This window comes from Puma concolor, chromosome D3 (genome assembly GCF_028749965.1).
Source record: "Puma concolor isolate L17-30 chromosome D3, mPumCon1.1.hap2, whole genome shotgun sequence".
Classification (NCBI taxonomy): Eukaryota; Metazoa; Chordata; class Mammalia; order Carnivora; family Felidae; genus Puma; species Puma concolor.
In genome coordinates, this window is record NC_141678.1 from 67,642,823 (window position 1) to 67,666,328 (window position 23,506).

The 23,506-nt window shown below is 51.1% G+C and overlaps 1 protein-coding gene across 2 annotated transcripts in view; it reads right to left on the minus strand.

Moving 5' to 3' along the window:
- The window catches only part of SKOR2 (SKI family transcriptional corepressor 2), a 44,433-nt gene extending 39,249 nt beyond the window's left edge, over positions 1 to 5,184 (minus strand). Inside the window, exons 1-2 of one of the 2 annotated variants that reach the window (XM_086682909.1) lie at positions 4,912 to 5,184; positions 99 to 2,749 (exon numbers count right to left, since the gene is read on the minus strand). In XM_086682909.1, coding sequence (XP_086539035.1) covers positions 99 to 2,699 — 2,601 coding nt within the window. In that variant the 5' untranslated portion in view covers positions 2,700 to 2,749; positions 4,912 to 5,184. Of the gene's footprint in view, positions 1 to 98; positions 2,760 to 4,911 lie in introns of those variants that run through there. The other variant, XM_086682910.1, reaches the window with a different exon arrangement.
- Positions 5,185 to 23,506: the final 18,322 nt, after the last annotated feature.

Sequence of the window (23,506 nt, forward strand, 5' to 3'; positions counted from 1 at the left end):
TGGTGATTCATCTTTCCTGCGCATATGTAACTGATTCAGCCTAAAGGTGCATTTAAATAATAATAATTAGCTTGAAGGAGCCTAAAGGGGATATTTACATCTTTGTAGGAGGGCTGCTCCTCCAGTGATGGATGGTGGACCGGGCTGCCCGGGCTGCTGCCACCGCCGCCGCCAGCTTTCTGGGAGGCCAGAGGCGGGGGCGGGGGCGGGGGCAGGTCTGAGCCGCTGGGGTCGCCCAGTTTCCCGTCCTCCTGCAGCAGCCTGGAGGAGTTCAGGGCGAGTGGGAAAGCGCCCGCCGCGGCCGGTGCGCGGTCCCGGCTGCTCGCCTTCTCTGACAGCCCTCGGCCCTGGAGGTAGCGGCCGCCCCCGACTAAGGGGTCCCCTAGCAGGATCCCCGTCTCCTCGTCTTCCTCCTCGTCGTCGTCGGGGTCTCGACCTTCTTCCTCCTCTTCTTCGCCCTCGGGGGGTTTGTGGCCCTCCACGTCCACCTCCTGCTCTTCTTCCTCGTCGTCCTCGTCCTCGGAGCTGTCCTCGCTGGGGTAGCTGCAGCTGGTGCCCCCGGGGGACAGAAGGCCTCGGTGGTGCGGCTGCAAGGCCAGCGGGGGCGGCGGGGGCGGGGGCGGCGGCGGCGGGGCCGGGTGGTGGCGCTCAGAACCCGGCTCGTCGGGCTGCGGGGGCAGGAGCAGCAACGGTGACGGCGGCTGCGGGGGGTGATGATGATGGTGGTGGTGCGGGTGGTGATGGTGATGGTGGTGATGCGCTTGGGCCGAGTGTGGCGCTCCCGCTGACGCCCCGTGCAGCTTGGCCAGGCTCTCCGCGTCGTCCTTGCCGCCCACCGGCCGGAAGGCGCTCGAATGGTGGTAGCTGCCTCCGCCTGCCTTACGCCCCTCCAGGAGGTGCGGATGGTGGGGTGCGGGCACTCGGGCTCCCGCGGGGCCCGCGCCGGCGGCCGCGGCCCCTGCACCGGACACCGCGCCGGGGTCGGCTGGCGGCGTGGAGCCCGCGCTGCAGTCCCCGCCGCTGCCGCCCGGGGGCGACTCGAAGAGAGTGTCGCGAGCACCCGCGCCCCCAGCCGGAGGCGGAGGGCCGGAGCCCGGGCCGTTGGCCACGACCGGAGGGGGCTGACCTGGCGGGGGAGCGGCATCAGCACTCCCACCGGCGCCGCCGGGCTCGGCCAGGTCCAGGAAGGCCTGGCGCAGCAAGGCGGGGCTTTCTCCAAGCGCGCAGCCGAGAGCCGAGGGCGGCTGGGGCGGGGGCTGCAGGTAGGTGGGCACGGGAAGCCCGCCTGGGGTCCGCGGAGGCCAGAACATGCAGAAGGGCGGGTAGAAGGCGTCCTTGCGGCCCGCGGGCCAAAAGAGGCCGGACAGGCCGGCCTTGGGCGCCGCGCCCGCGCTGCCGGCGCCCCCCAGGGCCTCGGCCGCAGCGCCCGCGTCCTCCTTCTTATGGCACAAGCCGAAAGCGGCGGCTGCGGCCGGGAAGGTGTAAGGATGCGGGAAGAGCCCCCCGCAGCCGGGAAACTTCTGCAGCACGCCCCCGAACGAGCCCTTGCTGGGCACCGGGATGACCGGGTAGCTGCGCGGGCCTTTGGCGCCAGCCGCCGCGCCCGCGCCCGCGCCGGCGCCAACGCTGGTCACGCAGCCGCCGCCGGCGCCGCCCCCTCCCGCCCCGGCGCCGCCCGAGGCCGCGGCCACAGAGAGGCTGGCGGCGGCGGCCGAGAGACTGGCGGCGGCCACAACGGCCGCCTCCTGCAACGAGTCGTCGTCGTCGTCGAAGCGCGGCCGCTTGTGATGGGCGTGGGGCGCGCCCGCCAGCTCGGCCAGGGGTGGCGGCGGCGGCGGGGGCGGGGGCGCCCCCAGCAGGTGCGGACCCAGCAGCCCCCCGCCTCCAGCCACCGCAGCCGCCGCTGCCACGGCGGCCGCCTTGACCGAGCTGAGCGGGTGGCAGGCGGGGTGCGCGCCGGGCTGGGGCAGCGCGCGCTTTCGGCTACCGCCGTTGAACATGGCCTTGACGTCCTCCCAGGCGAAGACTAGCTCGTCCTGGGGACTCTTGTCGGTGAGCTTGAGATGACGGCGCCAAGAGTTGAAGTTGGCTGCGTCCGGCTGCGTGTACTTGGCGTCGGGCGTACGGTGGGAGTGGAAGATGAACTTGTTAGGTGAGAAGTACATGTTGCAGTAGCTGCATTTGATGCACTTGGCGCGGGAGCTGTTGTAGCGCGCGGGGATGAAGCTACCGCGGCAGCCCCAGGCGCACTCGTGAGACACGTCGAAGGCGAAGTTGTCGGGCAGCTTGGGCGGCCTGTTTTCGCCCAGGAACGACTTGCACAAGCGCTCGGCCTCACGCTTGGTGATCATGCCGCAGCGGCGCGATGAGATGGGCATGGCCCCGGCGCGCCGCAGGATCTCCAGCTGCACCGGCGTGCACTGCACGCACGTGATGCCCAGCGCCACACGACGGTTGTGGATCTCGTTGTAGCTGAAGTTCTTGAGGAGAGTGTTGGAGATCTGTGCCAGGCACAGGCGCTCCTGCCCGTCGATCACCAATGACACGATGGGAATGCCGTAGAGGATCACCTGGCCCACCTGGTTGGGTTTGAGGTTGGCGTGGCCCGGCCGCGGCTGGCTCAGCGCTTCGGGCTGGAAGGCGCTCGACGGCGATGCCAGCAGGATGTCGTTGGGCCCCGGCAGCGGGCTGGAAGCCATTTCCTCCGCCGCGGAATCCCGGGCCGAGCCCTCCGGGTCTGCCTTGGAGACTGGAACGGAAAGGAGAAAGCGTTGACTAGAGCTAAGACAGAGGGGTGGGTTGAATCGCTTAACTAAAGAATTATAAGAACTTCCTTGCTTTGGTTGAGACAAGGTTAGCGCTGGGCAAAGGAACCAAGTTTCAGACAGAGGAAGTCATTTCTCTCAATTTTCTTCAAGGTCACCCTTTGGAAATGCAGGGATTGGGAAGTACTTTTCTTCTGTTCTAAACATCCAAAGAAAGTTAACTGTTTAAAACAATGCAATCAATTCCTAAGAAACTCAAGACCTTGTCTGCGATTTCTAAAAGTTGTTAGAAAAAAATGGCGTGCCCGCCAGAAATTAGAAAGTAATGATGACAGTTGTAACTCTTGCAGATTCTAAAAGTTCTGGAAAACTGGGGGTTGGCCATTGAAACCCAAATTTAAAAAGAGAGACCATTTACATTTGCTTAAAAATAGATTGATTTTGGTTAAACAGTAAATCCAACCCTTTACGGAAGTGATTTTTGTGGTATTTGTGGTTTCCTTGGGGGAAATACGCTACTGGTTGAGACACGACTTATTAAAGCAAAACGAAATCCCTTCTCCCCACCTTTGCCATTAGGTATTTTGGTACTGTAATTAGATTTGTTTTGAAAGATGGGGAAATGTACAAAGCCATATACATGATTGCACCAAAATAGGGCGCCTCACTTTCAATCTTTCAAAAGCCACTTGCTGAACTCAGTGGTTCTGGTTCCATAGAGGTAGCTCAGAACAACGAACTTGTAGATTTGTAGGCATTTAAAAACAGTTTTCTGTCATTTCCGTGACAATGAGCAAGTAAGTACAGGCCAAGTTTGAGAAGCCCAGAAATAGTCTAAAGAAACTAACAATTCCTGGGGATCATTATTGGCGGGCTTTAAAAGGCCAAGTGGGTTTTGAGATGAACCTCTTTCTGTACGCTTCTTTTTCTGATCTATGTATTCATCTCTGTATCTTTAAGGGGGGAAAGATGACCCTGGGTTTAGAGGTTTCGTGGACAAGGTAATCTGTAGGAATGTCGGAAGCGAAGCCCAGCGTTGGGCCTGCGGTAAAATTTCTATCATCTTCGGTCATTGGGATACCGTAAGCAGGGAAAATTTCCAGTACGTTGAAAAATACACAAAAAGCAAGCGAAAGAAATCTTTGTGATAAATGCTGCTAAGTCAAAACCAACAGAGTTGTTCATTCCCTAGGAAGACAGACAGTGACCTTTCCATGGCTACATGTCATGTGGGGTGCCGTGGCTACCACTACCCTTTGCCCTGGAAAATCACCAGTGGCCACTAGCATCTCCGCTCTTGGCCAAGTACGCTGGAGTTTGCTATTACAGCGATTTCAGAGGATATACTGTCCTACCCTTTCACCCAAATTGCCACATCCTTGCCCTCTCTGAGCCCCTGAGACATCTATCCCGTCGGGTCCCTTTGCCCTGCTGCCCCCCGGATCCTCAGCTCTCATTACGTTCTGCGGCCTCTAGGAAGGTTGAACAAACCTCGGCGCAATCAAACGAGAGGAGAGCCTGGCTTGTCACTTCGGGTGGATCGGAGACAATATTTCCAGGGGACAGAGCGTTAAATGGCAGTTCAAGGCACAGTGATACCTGAGCCTAACATAACCAGCACTAATTTCTCCAAATGGTCCTTCAATGCTCATTTGCCCCCCAAACAGGATTCTTATGATCGTCATAAGACCCTGGGATTAACAGGAACTCTCGCTCAGGAGCAACGGCACTCCCCCGGCCTGGCCCTGGCGGAGAGCTGACCTCACGTTCGAGACCCGAATTCTTAGCAGCCTTAAATTGGGTAAGGTGTCTCTTCCTGAGTGCCTTCCACTTTCACCCCAACCCCACCCAGAAACTCCTATCAGAACAGAGACACAAATAAGAGGGTTGAGGTTGGGGGAGGTTAAAAGCGAGTGAGGGGAGAAGAGACAGAAGTTAGTTGACCTGAGAAAGGAAGCTGGCGAACTTCCCTGTCCGGCTCTAGAGCCAGAGACCCCCAATTTGACTCCCCTTGTTCCCAAACCAATCGCCACCCTAGCCCGCCGCCGCCGCCGCTCAACCTAACCCGGAAAATCGCACCGCTGGGAATCTCAACTCGTGAGTCGCGTGCTGTGTGCCCAGGCAGGGCCGGCAGGTTCCGCAGTACCTGGTAACCCCTAGGTGTCTTTACGCGCGTGGCTGCCGGCCCATCTTCCGAGGGCGCTCGGAGGCGAAGCATCCAAGCGGGTCCTCGAATCCAGCGGGCGGGACTCCGAAGGGCTGCGCGTGAAGATCCTGGCGCTCGTGGGCGCTAATGGAGCTCGAACCCGGGTCCGGGGAGAAAGACAGCCTGAATTGTGGCGGGGCGTCCCCTGGACCGCAGAAAGTGTGGGCGCGCAGAAACCCGCGGCAGGCGAGCCCCAGGTGGAGCGCAGTCTGACAGCGCCTTTCTCTGTCTCTGAACTCCTGTCGGACCGAGGGGACGCCACCCAGCGGGCAAGGTGACGTCACCGTCTCCCTGACACTCCACATTAAAGGGCTGGCATGTTACAGGGAGGGAGGGGGAGAGCGAAAGCGAGAGCGAGCAACACCGAGATCCTTTCTCAGCAGGCAAGAAAGCTAACACCTAACCACCCCGCAATTGACAACAACCTCTTCGACCCAGAGCAAAAAACATCAGTAGTGCTGTAGCTGTGGACCAGATTTAGGGGTGGATAGTCGAACAGTCTGCGTGCATCCCGGGGACCTGGATCCTAGAGGCCCCGGATCCGAGAAGGACGTCTCTAAATTGACTGTATCCCTGCCGGTTGTTTGTCCCCTCCCCTTATGTCTCTGAGCCACCTCCTTCGTGAATGATCCCTCTGGTACGAGGTGCAAACCAGTAGCCTCACTGTGTCTCCGAAGGTATAGAAACCACAGTCAGCTGGAGAACAAATCAGCTTCAGCGCCTCGTTTGAAACACTGTGAAATGAGACAAAAAGGAGAAGTTTCTGCGTGGGGTTCCCAATCTAAAAACCAGGAAGAAAGCATGTCCTTGCTTTCAAATATACATTTACTTTTTAGGACAAGATACAGAAACTCGTTGTAGCAGTCTCTATTTTGGAAAGTGTACAGTTAAGTAAGGACCCCAGTGAATGCACACAGGCATCCGTCAACTTCACTCAGAATAGTTCTCCAACCCATTTTATAAGACCCAGGCAGGCCACCTCAGCACAAGGAAAAGGTGAGTCAGGAAAGCAGGGAGGTCCCCAAACCTGACCCGCCACTGAGCCACTTGCCAATTCTCCCAGAAAAGTAAATTCCTCAGGGAACTATGTAGGAGCATGCACAAAGTAAAATACAAATAAAGGCAACTGGGATGAGAAAGAACCATTCCCCACAGCTTCCCCCAAGTGAGGCATACCCTAAGATACAGTGAAATGTCAGTGTATTGCCTCCTCATTGATCACCTGTCAGGAGTCAAAATGACTATCCTTAGTTCATCAGAAAGAGAAACAGCTATCTGTTGAGAGGACATTCTAAGAAGGATATCGGCAGGGGGTGAGATTGGGGGATCCTTTAAATTCTTCCTTTACTATCATAGCTGAATTTTTTTTTATTGCCGCCTCATAAACACACAGGCTTAGAATTGGGCGGGCACATTGTGGAAGTGACCAAATGACCTCCACTAGCTGGGAAGCCCAACCAGCCTCCATCACAACATTAATAACAAACTACCACTAAGTACAAGAGTGAAAACGTGCAATCCTAACACTTCATCAAAAGTCAAGAAAACCGAGAAGAGTGGATTAAACAGAAAAGTGGGAGGTATAGGATTTGTGGCTGTTTTAAATCAAAATGCCAAAAACACAGTTTCAGAGCCATGAATATTGTGACTTTTTTCGGGAGGGGGAGATAAGTTTCAAAGGGCAATGAAATAACTTTTTGCCCATTTCCTAGTTTCTAAAGGCCTTAGTGGCACAAATTAGACTCTGTCCTAAGGTGCTGAAGTCAATGGACTGCTCCTTCTCCAGTGCCTTCCAAGCCTCCCATCCTTAAAAAAAAAAAAAAAAAAAAAAAAAGGAAAACTCACATTTTGTGTTTCCCCAGTCCGTTAGCCAAAAGAGCATCATTGTCATTCACAAACCCCTTCCCTCCTAAGGCTGAAAGTCATTTCGCCCTTCCGAAGGTTCCAGATTTTCCTACCTTCCCTGCCTCCTCTCTGGGGTCTGGAACTTTCAAAAAGCGAGGTCCCGGCTTGCTTACTGTTCCTAGAGCCCAGGCTGCTAGAAAGAAAGTGTGAGCTGCTTAGAAAGGAAGACTGACAATGGGCCAGATTTTACGACTTGAAAACAGAAAAATACCCGAAAAGTCCTATCAACTCATTAGCGCGCCCATTACGTCGCTCTTTGGTTGCTGCAGAGGAGGAAGCACCATGGGGTTTTCCCTTTTTAGGGAACTGTTCCCATCTTTGTCCCCTCTTCCCAACTCCTTTTCCCCTTACAGATCCCTAATTTGAAAAAAAAAAAAAAAAGTATCTTCAAAATTATCTTTCCTTGAAAAGAGAAACAGGAAGAATCTTTATCTTCCCTCCCACCCCGGGTTATCCTGAGAAGTGAATCCCCTGCACTCGATGGTACCTGTAGCCACCTCCTTCCCTGACTGTTAAACACAAACATTTATACATTACTTTGGGGGCTTACTGCCATACAAACCTGGGACTTTATTTTAATGCAAAAACGTTTCACTGGGAAGAGAAATGTGTGGTGTTAGGTTAAGTTCCTTTGTACAAATAATTCTAAGGTAGCTCAGAATTTTACTTCCCTCAATGAGTCTGGGGTGCCTGGTTGGGCTGTCAGACCAATTATATTTTTGGAATGTGCACGGGGGGGGGGGAGGGGGGAGAACAGTTGTTCAAAGCCAGACTCTCTATTCCAGAGAATCTGCAGCTGGACTGCAAAATTACATCTTGTTAATATGTTTTGAGCAACTTTTTGCCACCCACTCTCTCTCTGACTCTGCTTTTCTTCTCAGTTTGAAAAAGTCTCCTGGTGGTTCTCCCATTTTCCTCTCGTGGACCAGGGGCGCCTGATTCTTGTCAGTCCCTGTCCTTGCCCCTGAGACCCTGGCAGGCTCAGGGAGGAGCCAGCAGTGGTGGGAGGCGGCAGGTCGGGCCGAGTTAATCAATGCTTTCCTATTCGAGCTGACATGCATTTTACACGTCGGGACTCTCCTCAGCCGGCTAATTGATTCAAATTGTTTTATTGGTTAAACTGGTGTCACCCGTTTGCATGATGTATCACCGCACGGAGGAGAGCATTTCCACTCTCATCTCCGTTCCGGGCGGCTGCGGTTCACCCAGGCCAGGGACAGGTAAAGGAGCCCAGACACCGGACCCAAAGGAAAACCGCAAACCGAGCTGGCCCCCGCGGAACTGGAGAGGCGACGCCTCGATGCAGGCTCACGGGGCTGTACGGCAGGCTGGATGGAGGTTTCCGGCTCCTGCTTTTAATAACTGGGTGAAGCGAACCCAAACCTGGCCGGGGAGTCCTCCACTTTGGACGCAGTCTGTTTCCGAGCTGCGCGGAGGACCCTGCGGGTTTGAGCCCGAGGCCAAAGCAGAGGCAGGATCTGTTCGCGGTGCTGACGCGAACGCACCGCTCAGAGGCATAGCCGACCCTAATGCATTCAAGGCCCTCCCGGAAGAAGGCTCCCATCCTTGTAACCGTCAGAGCCCTAGATTCGTCTCTAGGCTCGAACATGGCTTTGTAGCCTTAAGAGGCAGGCAGAGTGGGGGCACAGAAACATACTGCCTACTTCTGCCACACCTGCCCCATTTCCATGGACGGTTTTTGCATGGGCCCACAAGGAAGATAAAGGCCTTAATATAAATTCATTACAATTACAAACACCAGGTATTTTCTCTTCTCCCACTCTGAGTCTTGGTATTGGAGAACCCATGACAGTTGCAGAGAAAAGAAATACTCTCTATCCCTCTCATTCATTCCCCTTTACCCCATTCTCAGCTCTTAGGCAGAAACATTATTTTTTCTGTGTCCCTGACTTTGATATTTCTGCATCAGGCAGGGCAAGAATGTTAGCTCCAAGTCTGCTAAAGGAGACTCACATGATCCAGAAGGAAACTGGAAGGCTGGCAGAACTGGAAGGGACACAAGCATTCGGGTGTATCAGAAAGTACAGGAAATTCAGTCAGATGAAATGCTATAAATGCCTCCTTGATCACTTAGGAGCTGTGGATTTTTGCTTTTATAACCTAACCTCCCTAAACCCCAGTTTCTTCATCTGCAAAATGAGGAGATTGATATGTAGCTCACAGGGGTGTTTGAGAGTTAAATAAGATAATGTATGTAAAGTGTTTGGCACACAATAGTCATTTAATATCTGGTAGCACCTTCCTCAGAGAATGGGTACAAGAGCTAGGCCTGCACTGTTACAACATAACATTAGGAATGTTCAATAGTCCCAGAATAAAAGACATCAAAGGTAGTTTAGCTTAGTGGTGAGCAGAGAGGGAACCAAGTTCCCTGGAGGAATCTTAGTCCCTTTCCTTAGAGCTTCGTTATCCTGCCCGTAGCTGGTCTAGTGTTTATTTTGTATACAGGTAGCCAGAACCCCAGCAAGTGTTTGCTTATCCCGTTTTAAATATGTTTAATAGAAATTAGCGATGACAATGACCATAATGATAAGACTTACTGATAGTCCCTAGTTTTCACTTTCTATCCAAAGGAGCTTCCTGAAGCCTGGCAAGCCCAGCTCAGACTCCCTGGTTTTTCCTCCATTGCTCTAGCTGGAGTTACATGAAACAAACCAAGGATGAGAAGCAAGTCAAAGACTCATCCATGATGGAAGTCACGGAAGAAATGAGAAAAGCCTCTGCGCATTCTGAGGCTGTCTCTTTTTCTTTGACTCTTCTCCAAAATATTGTCTATAAACAAGGAAGGGCCTTTTTTCCTCGGGTAGAGAAGCCTGGGAGGATAAAATGGGAGCACAGACATATGTATCTAAGCCAGAATTGGGGAAAGGAAGGGGCAATGAACATATCTGCACCTGTATCCCTGCCTTGGTGATCCCTTGAGATCCTCATGCACCAATGGCTATGGAAATCTTATCTTTCAAACAAACAACTGTCAGAAATGGACTGTGGGGGAAGGAATCAAGACTTAAATCCCCTTAATCAAAGGAAATCATTCTCACAAGAAAATTTGCCCTTGGGTATGTGGCAGGGAAGGCTCTTACCCCACCAGTTCCCAGAGGCCAGGGACGAATGGAAGCATTTGCTTTGGAACTTTCTTTTTTATAACAAAGAATTCACCTTTCTTTACGAATCCTCACAAACGTGTAAACACAGCAAGGTATACACATGGGCACGTAGTTTACATGAAGTAATAAAATCCAGAATGGAACATATCCTTGGTGTGCTTGGTGGTTATTTAGCAAATATTACTTGACCAAGATAAAATTCAAAGTCACGCAAAATACCTGAGGACACACATATGCCCATGAATACATGCTCCTTGAACACACCTGTGAATGTGCATGGAAGAGGGACTCTGGCACAAGGAATAGCCCACTAGGCTCTCTCCCCTCCCTCTCTTCTTTCTCTCTTTCTGTGCATGCATACACATATGTACCCGCCCCTTCCACTTCCCTCCTCCTCATATTGGGAAGGAGGGGGTCCTTTGAAATGGAGGTGGTCCCAGCTGGAAAACCCCAGAGCTCATTTAGATCACATCACTTCAGGCTTTTGTCTCTGCTCCTGAATAACCTAGGTCGCTACAACAAAAGGATAGGCATCTACATGGAGTTTTCATTGGCAAAGATGTATCTCAAAGATGCTGCTATAATAATGAATAACGAGGCAAGATGCTTGCTTTTTTTGATTGCCACTCCTAAAGAAGGGAGAGGACAAAAAGGGAGAAAAAGAGGGGGAGAAAGTGGAGCAAGAAATACAGGTTGTGGGAGAGAAAGCCAAGGCAAGTATTTGGGTGAATTTACGCAAAAGACTCTTTAATTGGAGGAAGACCAGCTATCACCAAGAATAAGAAATGTGGTTTGGGTTTTTTTTTGTTTGTTTGTTTGTTTTGTTTTTTGTTTTTTTTTTATAAACGAGCTCTTTTGTTTCAAGAAACCAATTTAAGAAGTAACTGAGGCTGAAGAAGCAGAAACGGTGTGGAGCAGGACCTTTCAAAGCTTGGGGAGGGGAGGCAGAGAAGTGGGAATAGGGGGAGGGGGTATGCATTGTCTGTTGACATGTCACAAGAGAGAAAATGACATAGATATACATTTAACATCTTCCCAGCTGACACTGGTGGAAGGAACATTGGATTTTATTTCCTGGGGAAATGAGGGCATTTTTTCCTGTTCTCTTCCCTCCCAACCCTCCCTATTAGAAAATTTGCTACTTTGCCAGTGAGCTTGATCCCATTAGCTAATACACTATTAAACTATCATGTGCTCTCTGGCTACCCAGTGAACATCATGCTTTCAGCTTTTCTCCTGCCTGCAGTCGTTAACTCAGTAGTAGCAAAAGGTGAAATTAGATATTAGGAAAATAAATCCCAGGAAAGAGGGGGGCAGAAATCTGAGTCATTGATTTTTTTTTTCCCTGAAACATAGCAACCAGTGAACATTGAGAAGAATTTTCTTTTTGTGTATTTAAAAGTTTTTTTTTTTTAAACAAAAAAGGCTTTCCTCTGTGGGATTAGGGGTTCAAAGTGAAAACAGCTAACCAGACCAAAGGCAATACCAATCCCAAACTTTTTCAAGATGCATTATGATATCATCGACAAACTCTTAATGTTGGCAAATAATTAAATTTTCCATCTTTTAGAACTGTGTAACCTTGGGTGTCTTAGAAACAAATTGTACAAACAAACCGCGGAGATGAGCACTGAGGGTTTCAGAGGAGATATAATGAACCAACTTTAATTACTAACTTGAAATTAAAAATGTAATATACAGATTTAAATTTATTTTCACCTAAATTGTGTATAAAATTATATGGCTTTTGCAGGCTAAGAAATGCTTTGTAACCAGCCATGCTACTAAAAAGTCTGAAGTAGTTTCCAAAACCGAGTTCCCAGACTCACACAGTAATAATGATACATTTATCATTACTGATGACCACCTACTGGGTAATTATTGCTTTGTTACTACTATTACAATCAAGAGATTTCTTTATTTACTGTTAACATTCACTTAAAACTGAATGTTAATGACTGTTTTGAATTCACCAAAGAGAGTTTTCTGTTATATTTCAGAAGTACTTACGTTCTGGTTCAGAAATGGAAAACCATATTATAACAGAGTGGAAGACTGGGTGAACACTTGGCTCTCACCCTCTCTTGAGAATGAAAATGGCATTCTGAGGAATTCTGGAGCAAAATTTTCCAGCTCAGAGTTGCAAAAGGTTAACATAATGCAACCACTTGACTTGTGCTAATTATGTAAGTATTTTATTACAGGAGATTCATTCATTATTGATTCTTGTTTGCAGTAACTTCCTGCTTGGGGGAGTTATATTTTATATGAGAAGTAAACAACCCATGGTTCCAGAGCTCCCCACCCCCCACCCCCTAGATCTGATTTCCTCCCACCCCTTTGTTTAGTTTCACAATTCTGCTAGGTTGTTATGTCCCTATTGAGGCAAGGAGACAATTCCCTAAAACCCTCCCATTCTCTCTTCATTTTCCTTTCCTATCCAGAGTTTCCCAGTTGTTAAAAAGGTAGGAGCTCAGGGTTTGGAGAGTGTTGGGTTGGGGATGAGGTAGTGAGAAAATAAAACAGGTTTCAGTGTTTTCTTTCATATAACATAAACATAAACATATGTAGGTTATATATAACATGTAAGCCTCAGCTCCCAGCCCAGAAAAGTCAGGATGACCTTTGGGATATCCAGAGGTCAGTAGGATTATTAAGGAAGTAGGTGTACTGGAAATTGTTAGCCAATGGAAAGGCTCAGAAAGAGGCTCCTGCCTGCCCCTAAGTCAAAACCCAGCCTCACAGCCAGTGGTGGTTCCTAGTCTCCAATATCTTTTTCCCAGGGCCTATGCCAAATTGCACTAGGAGAAGACATGCTTTGCTTGTGGGGTGGCCTCAGGGAGCCCTTGTGAAGAATTATGCTGGCTGCTAGGCTGAGGGGCCTTCAGTAGTTTCACTCTAAAAACATGCACTGGCCATTTGAGGCTGCCTGCCTGGTGAGAAGCCAGTGTTTCCTAGAAGGGTCAAAAGGCCCTGACTGGCATAGGCCTCCAACCTAGGAGCAAGGGTTTCCTTTCGGGCTTTCTTTCATGTTCTGAGACCCCTGCCTAAGAGTCTCAGTTCAGATGGGATGGACACAAGGTACCAGAGGTCCATATGCTTGAGACTCTTAGAAGAAGTCAGTAATTGGAGATGGTGGAGGGGCAGTAGAAGAGCATGGAGGAGTGTGTGAGTGTGTGTGTGTGTGTGTGTGCGCGCGCGCATGTGAGTAAATACCCTGTTCCTCCAGGTTCTGGTGTGAGCAGATGGGAAAGAATAGCTTGAAGCTGGAGTCCCAAAACTTTGGATCAGCTTGAAAAGAAAGACATGGTATGGTCTGGGATCAACGGGGTGATTTGGGGAGGTGCGTGCAAATTAGTTGGGATTGGGCAAGACCTGCCAAAGGCCTGGGTGGAACTGACAGAGTTCAAAGCCCAGGTTCATCCCTGGGTCTCTTCTACTTAGGCTAGAATTTTTGCACTTGGGCGTGGGCCCGGGACTGACAAGATGGGAGAATTTGAGGGGAGGGGTGGGTGGTGGGTGGGGCGGGGATGACGGATGACCAGAGGATGACTAGAGGTTCAGAGGGCTTTGGGAAGATAAGTCCTGGGTGGAGGAGAAGGGATGGGGAGAGTGCTGAAACCGGGTCCCGAATGGGTGCTCCGGGCTTGGTCAGCACCACCTCCGCTCCCCTGGGTGCCTCCTCTCCCTGCTTTTACCCAGGCCTGGGTGGAACCGCTCTGCGTGATCTACGGAGGAATGCCGTTCCCAGCAAGGCTTCCTTAATGGTCCTTTAACAAACTCTTCGATCTCTCTTTGGCCGCCCTGGCTCTCTCTCGCCTGCCTCCTCCCTCTTCGCCTCTCCACTGCCTCCATCAGTTATTTATGACCAGCGTTAATTATTCATGAGAAGAGAAAACTCCAGCTTTGGGAACTTTTGTAGGAGCGTTTAGGGGTTTTCTCCTTTTCCTGACTCTATTCGGTCGGATCCTGCCGCGAAGTGGTGAAAGGGAAGTCCAGTGGTTGGGCCGAGGACAGAGCGGAAGAGGGGAGAACTGGGGGGAGTGGACCCTTCGTGCTGGTCAGCTCCTGCCTCTGCCTGCGCTGGGTAAACTCCTGGAACCCGGAAGTTACCAGGCGCGCTCGCGGGAGTCGCTGTCCTGGGGTGGAGGTGCTGAAACCGCTCCATCTGCTCTGGGCTGCGGGCTGCCGGGGTGTGGGCGCGAAAACGCGGCCGCAGTCCTAGAAGGGGTAGCCTCTTTCCACAGTTCTCCAAAAAGTCTCGTTCTTTTCTCTATCTCTATACCGCCCCCCCCCCCCCCCGCACAAGTGACACTAGAACGCTGTAACCAAAGATTAATTGCCTTAATCAAATTGACCCACCCTCTGCAATTAATCTTTTAGCAACAAATTAGAGACAATTTACCTGAACCTCCCGGGTCAGGCAGAGAGAAGAGGTGGGATGGGGTGGGGGACCAACAGGATGGGAGAAATTGACAAAATCCACAAACGATGCGGGGTGGGGACTTGGGAATGGATGTGCGTTTAAGGTGGGAGGGGAGGGGTGGAGGTAGGGGTCAGCTGTGGGGCTGTACCGGGAGCCGGAAGTTCCTGGAGTCCCTTTCAACCCAGTTTTCTCCAAAGGAGGGGAGGCCGAGGGCGGAGGACGAGGCCACTTACCTGACTGCGCCGCCCTCGCGGTCTCCGACCCTCCGCGCTCGATCCTCCCTGCCTGCCTCTCGCTCTTCGGCTCCACCGCCGCTCTCGGCCTCCCGCGGCGCCTACCGCCTCCCAGCGCGGGATCCGCCTCCGCTGCCCGCTGCCCGCCGCCCGCGGTCCTCCGCACTCCTGCTCGCGGTCGGGTCTTCCGCGGCTACTCTGTCCCGTCCCGCCTCTCCCCTTTTCGGCGGTCCCCCGCAGCCACCCAGCTCTTCCCACTCCTCTCCTGGGCAAGTTCGTAAGTTTGGGGTGAGGGTCGCTCTCCTCGCGCCCAGCTTCTCGGCTTAGCTTGCTTAGATCCGCACCCCCCACTCCCCAGCTCAGACCTAGATCTCTGACGCCGCCTGTTGGTCAGGCAGGGCAGGGCAAGGCGAGGAGCGCCGCGCCAGCCCAGTCCCCCACCCCCACCTTTCCACGCCCAGTGGTCTAAACAGGAGAGAAAGGAGGCGAGGGTTGGAGGCCTGATAATTGGAGTGGGGCCAGGGGCAAGAAGGAGCAAATTGCCTTGGGGGCGTGCAGCCCGGGATGGCAGCTTGGGCTCCCTGCCAGGAGAAGGGTTATCCCGGGGCGCGCAGGTGCGCCTCTCCCTTGCCGCCCTTGGGCAGTTCACTACCAGCAGGCACCCCTCCCCCAGACCCCCGGAGAACGGCCACTGGAGGTGAGGTCCGACCTGGAGCGCAGAGTGCATAGGGAGTGCAGGTTAAGACACTGTGTGTCTCCATTACGTGGAGATGTGTGCGTGGAGATGTGTGCGTGGATATCTAGGGGCTGTGAATGCTGGAGATGAGTGAGTTCTCAGCACAGCCACAGAGTCAGGCTGTAAGACTAAACTTTATGTTGCTTTAAAAAGAAAAGTTAGCCGAATCCATCACCGTGAAGTGTTAGACCTTTTGGCGGGGTGAGTGCCGGCCAGGGGTTCCAGTGGGAGTCCAGCGCTCCAGGGCGGTGATGGTGAGAATATGGGCTATGGGCCGAATTCGGGAGGACTGAGTGGTGTTACAAAGGCAGCCTTTCGGCTTCCGGCCTCGTCCCTCCCTTGGCAGCTTTCCAAACGCCGGCAGTGCTCACCGGGCCACCCTACGCTTGGAGCTTCTTGGGAAGCCTCGGTCTAGCCCTGGCTCCATCAAGACATCCGCGCGCAATGGAGGTCGTATCCCCCTCCCCACTCTCATCCTGTCTTTTTCATTGAAAGAATTGATGGACTGTTTCTCCCCTACCCCCTCCTTCTCTAATAAACGCTTCCCATAGATTATTCGACACAGAGAAGGAAGGCGGCTGCTTAAAAAACAAAAAGCCATAGCCCTAATGAGTTCAATTACAATGTGGTAAACACATTGCCTCTACGCTTTAATTAAGCCTGCTGCCCAATTTTAACTCATTAGTAATTCATTAAGAGAACAGCCCGATGCTGGCGGGTGGAAGGCACCGCAGACCGACTGTGCGCCACGTAGTCCACACACGCTCCAGCCGCCGCCGACCCTGTCCCTAGTGGTGCAGGTGATCAGGTCGAGTTTGCGACCCAGTGACTTCGGTACCTACAGATACTTAGAGTTCTCTCCCCCAGATGAAAGGGGCTTTGCCACCCTGAGCCGGGAGATGACTTTTCCTGGCTCAAGTTCCTCGGACTTGAAATGGAGTTTGCAAACCTGTTGGGTAGGTGGTGGTGTGGACTGGCCCAGAGTGGGGAAGAAAGTCCCCGGATTAAACGTGTATTTTACTCCAACGTCAAATCCAGTCTCGGAGTTCTGGGCACACTCCCTCCCACTTCCTTCACTTTGCACTAGTTTCTGGAGAAAAGTCTAGGTCCAGCCTTAGAGACCTGCTCTGGCTATCTGCTGCAAGCCTCAGACACTGCCATCAGAAGCTTCCATACAAAACAGATAGTGACTTGAGGGGTGGGGTGGGTGGATGGGTGTGAGGCTGGGAGAGAAGATGTTAGGCTAGAGAAGTGGAGGGCTGATTGGGAGCTCAGACCTCTGCTTTCCCCTTTCACTTTCTACTCCGCTGCTTGGGAGCAAGCAGGGGTATGGCCGCATTTGTAATTATGTCAGTTGAGAACCGTCCTCTTTCTGGGAAAGAAAGGGAGACAGTTGCGAAGTAAATCACGCCCCAGGCAAGGAGAAAACTGTACGGCTTTTCCCTTAATAATCGAGAGGAGAGAAAAGAGTGAGTGCAAGCAGTTCACCCCTAACTGGGCGGGTTCTTGGAAGAAAGTGCCTGCGTGGTTTGAGCGTCCCACGGTTTGGATGGAACTGAACTCAGAGGTCCCAGCCTCCAACGTGGAATTTCCAAAGTGAGTGTTAGTGGGTGAAGCTTCGGTTGAGAAAGGGACCTTTACCCTCCTTCGTTCCCCAGCCCTGGCGCTTTCTTCCGATAGGAGGAAGAAACCGGCAGCGCACCGCTGCGCTGGGCGCCCCCTACCTAGGAGAGACAGGAAACTTCTCCCTCGGGACTGCCGCTAGCCCGGCTCCCATAGGCGGCTGGGGACTCCCTGGAGAGTCAATGGAGAGCCCTCAGCCCTGCCCCTGGACCTCGAAGAAATGCCAGAAGCTGTTTGCCCTCCCTTCATCCTGGAGCTCTTTGTCAGGGTTGCCAGTTGCCTCTGCAGGCGCGGGGCCCTTTCATTCCCTCGGGTGAGCGGCAACTCCTCCAGGAAGCCAGTGGACTGACGGGATTTCCTCTCCGCGAAGGGTATTGGAACCTGCAGTCCAGCACCGTCGCCCTGGAGGAGCGCCGGGCGTGCGTAGGGGCTTCTTTGACGTGTGTGTGTGTGTGTGTGTGTGTGTGTGTGTGTGTGTGTGTGTCTGTGGTGGGTGTGTGTCTGTGTGTGTGCGCCGTACGTTCGGAACCATGGGAGGCAGGAGTAGGTCTATAACTTTGGGTCTACCCCATCCCTTCTCTCTTTAAGTCCGGAGTCAAGAAATGGTGCGGGATCAGATTGGGTGCCCCGAGGACCAGGGTCAGGCTGGGCTTCTCCCTCCAGGTTCCGGGGAGTCGGCTGGCTGGGAGGAACCGTGGCCCAGCGTGGTCCCTGTGCCAGCTCCTTTTAGGAATTTGCGGGGGACCGACCGGAGGAGGGCGGATGCCCGGCGGTAGCTTCCAGAAGGGTTAGGCGCAGAGCCGAGTGGACCCGGGTCTTAGATGTGAGGCTCAGCCGAGGGTTTCGTGGGGATTTGTTGTTGTTTTCCACGGGATATGCGGGGGCCTCGCCCTGCTGCCGCTTGCTGGACTCTGCCGCAGCGCCTTCTCATGCCCCGAAGATTGTCGCGCGGGACTTGCCTGGAGAAAGGTCACTCTCCGGCCCAGAGTGCTATGAAAGTATATTTAAAAAATAAATAAATAATAAATAAATAAAATCCCTACCTCAGGCGATCAGGGTGCCTGAAATGAAGGAGGGCAGCGATGGGATCAGAAATGCTCGCCAAGTTGACAGCTTTGCAGGAAACCCGCCTGGTATTTCCGAGTTTGGAATCCAGTTGGACGTCTGCGGGGAGCTCCGAGCTCTCACCCAATAGTGGCGTTCTTGGCTACTCTGGGGGAAAAGTGGCTGGGGCAAACGTTTCAGAAATGTCCCTCTTGCCCGATGTTAGTGACATCTTAAATAGACTCTCTTCCTTCATTTTTTTCCTGCTCTAATGCAAGGACGGGGAGGTAGGATATCCTTTATTTCTGTCGACAGTGGGAGAAGTGAGCACATTTTTGGATTACTAAGACTTTCCCGGTGGAGGAGGGCCTCTTTCGGACAGCCTCAGACGGAGGCTTTAGAATTGCCTCTGGGGCACGGAGATGGCCGTGTTTGTCTAGTGCTTTTTTTTCCCACCATTACCGCAAATAGTTCCTACCCTTTTCTTTCCTGACCTGGGATATGGAGAACTAGGGCAAAGGAGGCTAGTTTAGTGGGCACAGCTGTTAGAGATTTGCGGGGGTCAGCTTGAGCCAACCTTTAGGTTTGCCTTTCATTTATTTCTTTTGCCACTCTTCGGAGCACTGGCTGCTGTGAAAATACATCCTTAGATATCTGGCCACACCAGATATCAAGGGCAGATACCTGTTACTATGTCAAAGCATTTTTTAACTTTCTTGAGAGGTCACTACGGTGGCAAGGCGGTTACCCCTTAGTTTAGGTCTGTACATGAAGAGAGGTGTGGAGAGGGGAGGAAATGGAAGAGAATCAGCTCTTTGGAATTGCTCAGAAGGCAAAGATACCAGTTTATTAGTCCCAAGTAAGCAGCCTACTTGTAGCTGTTTACAAGCCTGTCTTAATAGGCACTGGGAGAACCTGGGCACCTGCTTGTGAAGGCAGGACTTAAGCCCGAGCTGAGAAGGTCTGCAGGAAAAGTGTCCTGAGACTCAGTGTAGTACTAAAACAGGAAGTATGTGCTGACTCATGTTTGAGGAATTTTCTGAAGAGGAGGAGAAATGTGTCCATGCTTGAAGTATTTGCCATGTGCCAGGCATATGTGAAACATTTGACATGCATGTTTTATTTAGTTTAGTCCTCATGTGGTTTCCAGGAGCTAGGTATTATTATCGACATTTTACGGACTGTGGAATTTGATGCTTAGAGAGGATAGGTTTTCTCAAGGCTACGTAACAGGTAAGTGGCAACACCAGACATCAAGCACAGATCTGTTTGGATCTCAAATGTGTCGCTAATCAATAAGCCGGAGTATGGCTGGACACCATAATATTTCGATCCCTCTAACAATCTCATTAAGTGTAGACGGCTTGCCTTAGTCCCATTTGCCAGGTAATAAACCCAGAGGCCTTGGACCATGGTTCTCAAATATGAGTCTGGCCCCACCCCTAGAGACTGATTCTGTCATTCAGCCTGGACTGGAGCCCAGATCTGGAGCCGGTGATTCCGAATCTGGGATTCTGGGTGCATTTGGAGAAACACTGCCACAGAGGTTAGCAGTTTGCTCAAGGTCATAAGGATTGGGCCAAACTGGTAGCAGACCCCGTTCTCCTTTCGTCTTCATCAAGGTCTCAGTGGAAAGTGATGTCTCCTTTATTGAAATCCACATAGTCAGAAGCCAGAGGCTGGGTGGGGGTGGGGAAAGAAAGCTGTGGCTCTGACAGCAGAAGGCGCCTCCCCTTCACTTCCCAGCAGCCACCAGCCCAAACTTCATGGAGGTCAGGAACCTGAAGTACCTTAATATCACACACATCCAGCTCACCTGGACAGGCAGACCCAGGCACTCCAAGCAGCCGGGAGTGCTTATAGCTGGGACTCAGCAACACCCTCCAAAAGAAATAGCGAATAGAGAGAAATGAGCCACAAACACGGACTTGTCCTTCTCTACAGGGTGCAGCTTAGAAGGAGGCGGGAAACACTGTCAAAGAAGACAAATGTCTGGACCCAAATGGCGTACAATTTAAGAGAAACTACAAATCAAGGTCTGTAGGAATGTGAATGTAGGACCTGCTCCATCCCGAAAGGTTTGGACTTTCTCTGGGTGCATCCTGAAATGTACCCAGGGTTCCATTCAGGGAAGCAGACAGGTTCTGTCCCACCGGACACCAGAGAACCTATTGGTTGATGACCCTTGTTTTTTCGGTCCCACGAAACTCTCACCATTTTCACGGGAAATTCCCAGGAGCGGTTCCCTTGTTGGTCTCCAGTTTTAGGCCCATGCAAATCTTTATTATCAAGATGAAACCAAATCACTCTCTGAATCCTTGAAAAATGGCATCTGTGAAAGTAGACAGCAAGAGGTTCTTACCTGCCAAGTCATAACTAGGGGGTAGTGATAGGAACCAAACACTTAGACCCACAATCTAGCTTGGCTTTTAGGCGTCGCAAGACTGTATTAGTCTGTTCAGGCTGCTGTAACAAAACACCACAAACCAGGTAGCTTATAAACAACAAAAATGTATTTTTTTTACAGTTCTGGAGGTTGGGAATTCCAAGATCAAGGTGCCGTCATGGTCAGATGAGGACCCCTTTCCTGACTTAAGGCTGGCACCTTTTCCCTATGTCCCCACATGGTTGGAAGGGTCTCGGGATCTCTCTGGAACCTCTTTTATAAGGCACTAATCCCATTCATGAGGCTTTCACCCTCAAGACTTGACCACTGCCTAAAGGCCTCACCTATGAATACCATCACTTTAGGGGGTTAGTAGTATTTCAACATATGAACCTGGCAGGGACACAAACATGCAGACCATAGCTCTGTCTTAACTGTGATATATCATATATTTGCATTATGCATGAAATAACTTGACATATGCAGTTTTAGCAGCACATTATTAGCTCCAGATGGAGTGCTTATCTGCCCTGCCTTTTGGATGACACACATTCTGTATTTATCTGGCTAGCTGAGTAGCAGAAATGTATTTAATATAATGAAAGGGCCAGATTTGTCATTATTACATCATGTGGTGTGAACTTATTTGATAGTCAAGCTATTTCACTGCAACAAATCACTTGATGGAGGGGCTGATAGAATTTCCATGCTTTTTTCTTGTCCAGGAAAACAATAAATATCCCACAGTTGTTTTCTTTTTAATTTAAAAGGCTGACTGTAGGGGCGCCTGAGTGGCTCAGTTGGTTAAGCGTCTGACTCTTGATCTCAGGTCCAGTCATGATCTCAGGGTTCATGAGTTCAAGCCCCGCCTCGGGATTTTCTCTGACGGCACAGAGACTGCTTGGGATTCTCTTTCTCCCTCTCTCTCTGCCCCCCTTCTGCTTGCTCTCTGTCTCTCTCAAAATAAATAAATACACTTAAAAAAAAATGAAAAGGCCAGCTATAAGCAAGAGGTAGGAAGTAGGAAAATAATTGATGGATAGGCTTTTGTTTAGGCCCAAAGAGGTAGATGCAGAAGTCACTGGAAAGTCTGGAACCTCAGAGGCGCCAGCAAAGCCCTATGCCCCTCAAAATGATGTCATTGCCAATCTGCCAGTACTTAAAATTCTAGTGGTATTTGTTTGTGTGGGCATTTCCTTAAACTCAAGCATCATTTGTATGTTAGGATGAATTAGTTTACTAGATTTTCCCCAAGATCTTATTTTGATTTGCTTGAAGGTTTCAAAAGTATGAAGATGCCAGGTACCTGGGATCCGAGAGGAAGTGGTGTAGTCCATAAAGGGAATCAGGAGCAAAAGAATAGGGCCCCACGCCTGGGTGGCACAGTCGGTTAAGCGTCCGACTTCAGCCAGGTCACGATCTCGCGGTCCGGGAGTTCGACCCCCGTGTCGGGCTCTGGGCTGATGGCTCAGAGCCTGGAGCCTGTTTCCGATTCTGTGTCTCCCTCTCTCTCTGCCCCTCCCCCGTTCATGCTTTGTCTCTCTCTGTCCCAAAAATAAATAAACGTTGAAAAAAAAATTAAAAAAAAAAAAAAAAAAGAATAGGGCCCCAGAGGAAGAAACGCTTACTTGACAAACTTTACCAAGGGCTGGTGAGGCACTATGGGGCACTATGAGGGATTCAGGCATGTTGCCAACGAAGGTCCTTATATTCTACGTGGCGAGATAAGATTGACATCGACATTACGGAGGACAAGATAGGACAGCATGCAACCAAGGCTAACTTGCGTGATTCAGAATAAGAACAATACAGGGGTACAGAGAAGACAAACCCTTTTTTTGTGTTGAAGGTCTGGGGCAGAGATTTAGGGGACTTTTGTGGTGCCAACAGAACCTCTGTGATTCTAAAAACACTGAAACCCAAGGGCGCCTGGGTGGCTCAGTCAGTAAAGCATCCAACTCTTGATTTCAGCTTGGGTCATGATCTTGTGGTTCATGAGTTCAAGCCTGGATCCAGCTCTGTGATGTCAGCGTGGAGCCTGCTTGGGATTCTCTGTCCTCTCTCTCTCTCTCTCTCTCTCTCTCTCTCCTCCTCCCCCACCTGTTCTCGCTCTCGCTCAAAAATAAGTAAACTTAAAAAAACTCCACCCAAACCCCAAACCAAATAAACATTTTTTGGATCTACATTTTTCGTTACGGAAACCCCTGAAGAAATGAATCTTCCTATTGCGGTATAGAAAGTAAGAAACAAGAAAGAAACATGGAGAAGAGTCATATACCAGCCCGTGTCAAGATTAGCAATCGTTGCACCTGCAACCCAGAACCAGTAAAGGCAGAGACTCCTAAGTTCCTGCTTGCTGCCAGCCCTGACTCTCATCTCTTGGTGGAAACCTCTTCTGTCGCTGGTCGCACTTGGTGACGTATGGCCCAATGGGTACCTTCTTGAGGAAGAAGAATGCTAATTGAACTGGTCAGATTTTAAGGAGCTGATAGGACCACATTTGCTGGTCAGTGCAGGGTGTGTGGGCCTTGCTTTTCGTTCACAACCAGGAATACCGTAAGATTTGGCATTTGAGGGCAGTCATTGGCAAAAGTAGAGCTGAACGGGAGGCCTCCTGGCCCAACTTTAGTTGGAGGCCTGACCAACTTGAAGAAAAGAGCGGGCTGTCTGGCCTAACCTCTCCCTAGAGGATTTGGGGTCCAAACTGAGGTAGTGATAACGTGTTACTTGGTGGGACATTTTCTTCTGTTCCTTCCTGTATCACGTTCCTTGGGAACCTTACGGGGAAGGTGGCTTTGTTCACATCCCCACCTTTTGTAAAAGTTTGTCTCTTTTCTCCCAGGATAATCTTGGGTTATCATTTGAGGTTCAGCTTTGATTTCTTCTCCTTCAGTCCTACAACCTCAGTTCTTGGCAATTTTTCCCTCCTCTGATCTTTTCTGGACCTGGACCCTCTACGACCTGCTTTATCATTTACACACCACCTTGCTGTTTGCTATAATTTGCTATGCTTTAAGTGTATCTTTTTTTTTTAATGTTTATTCATTTTTGAGA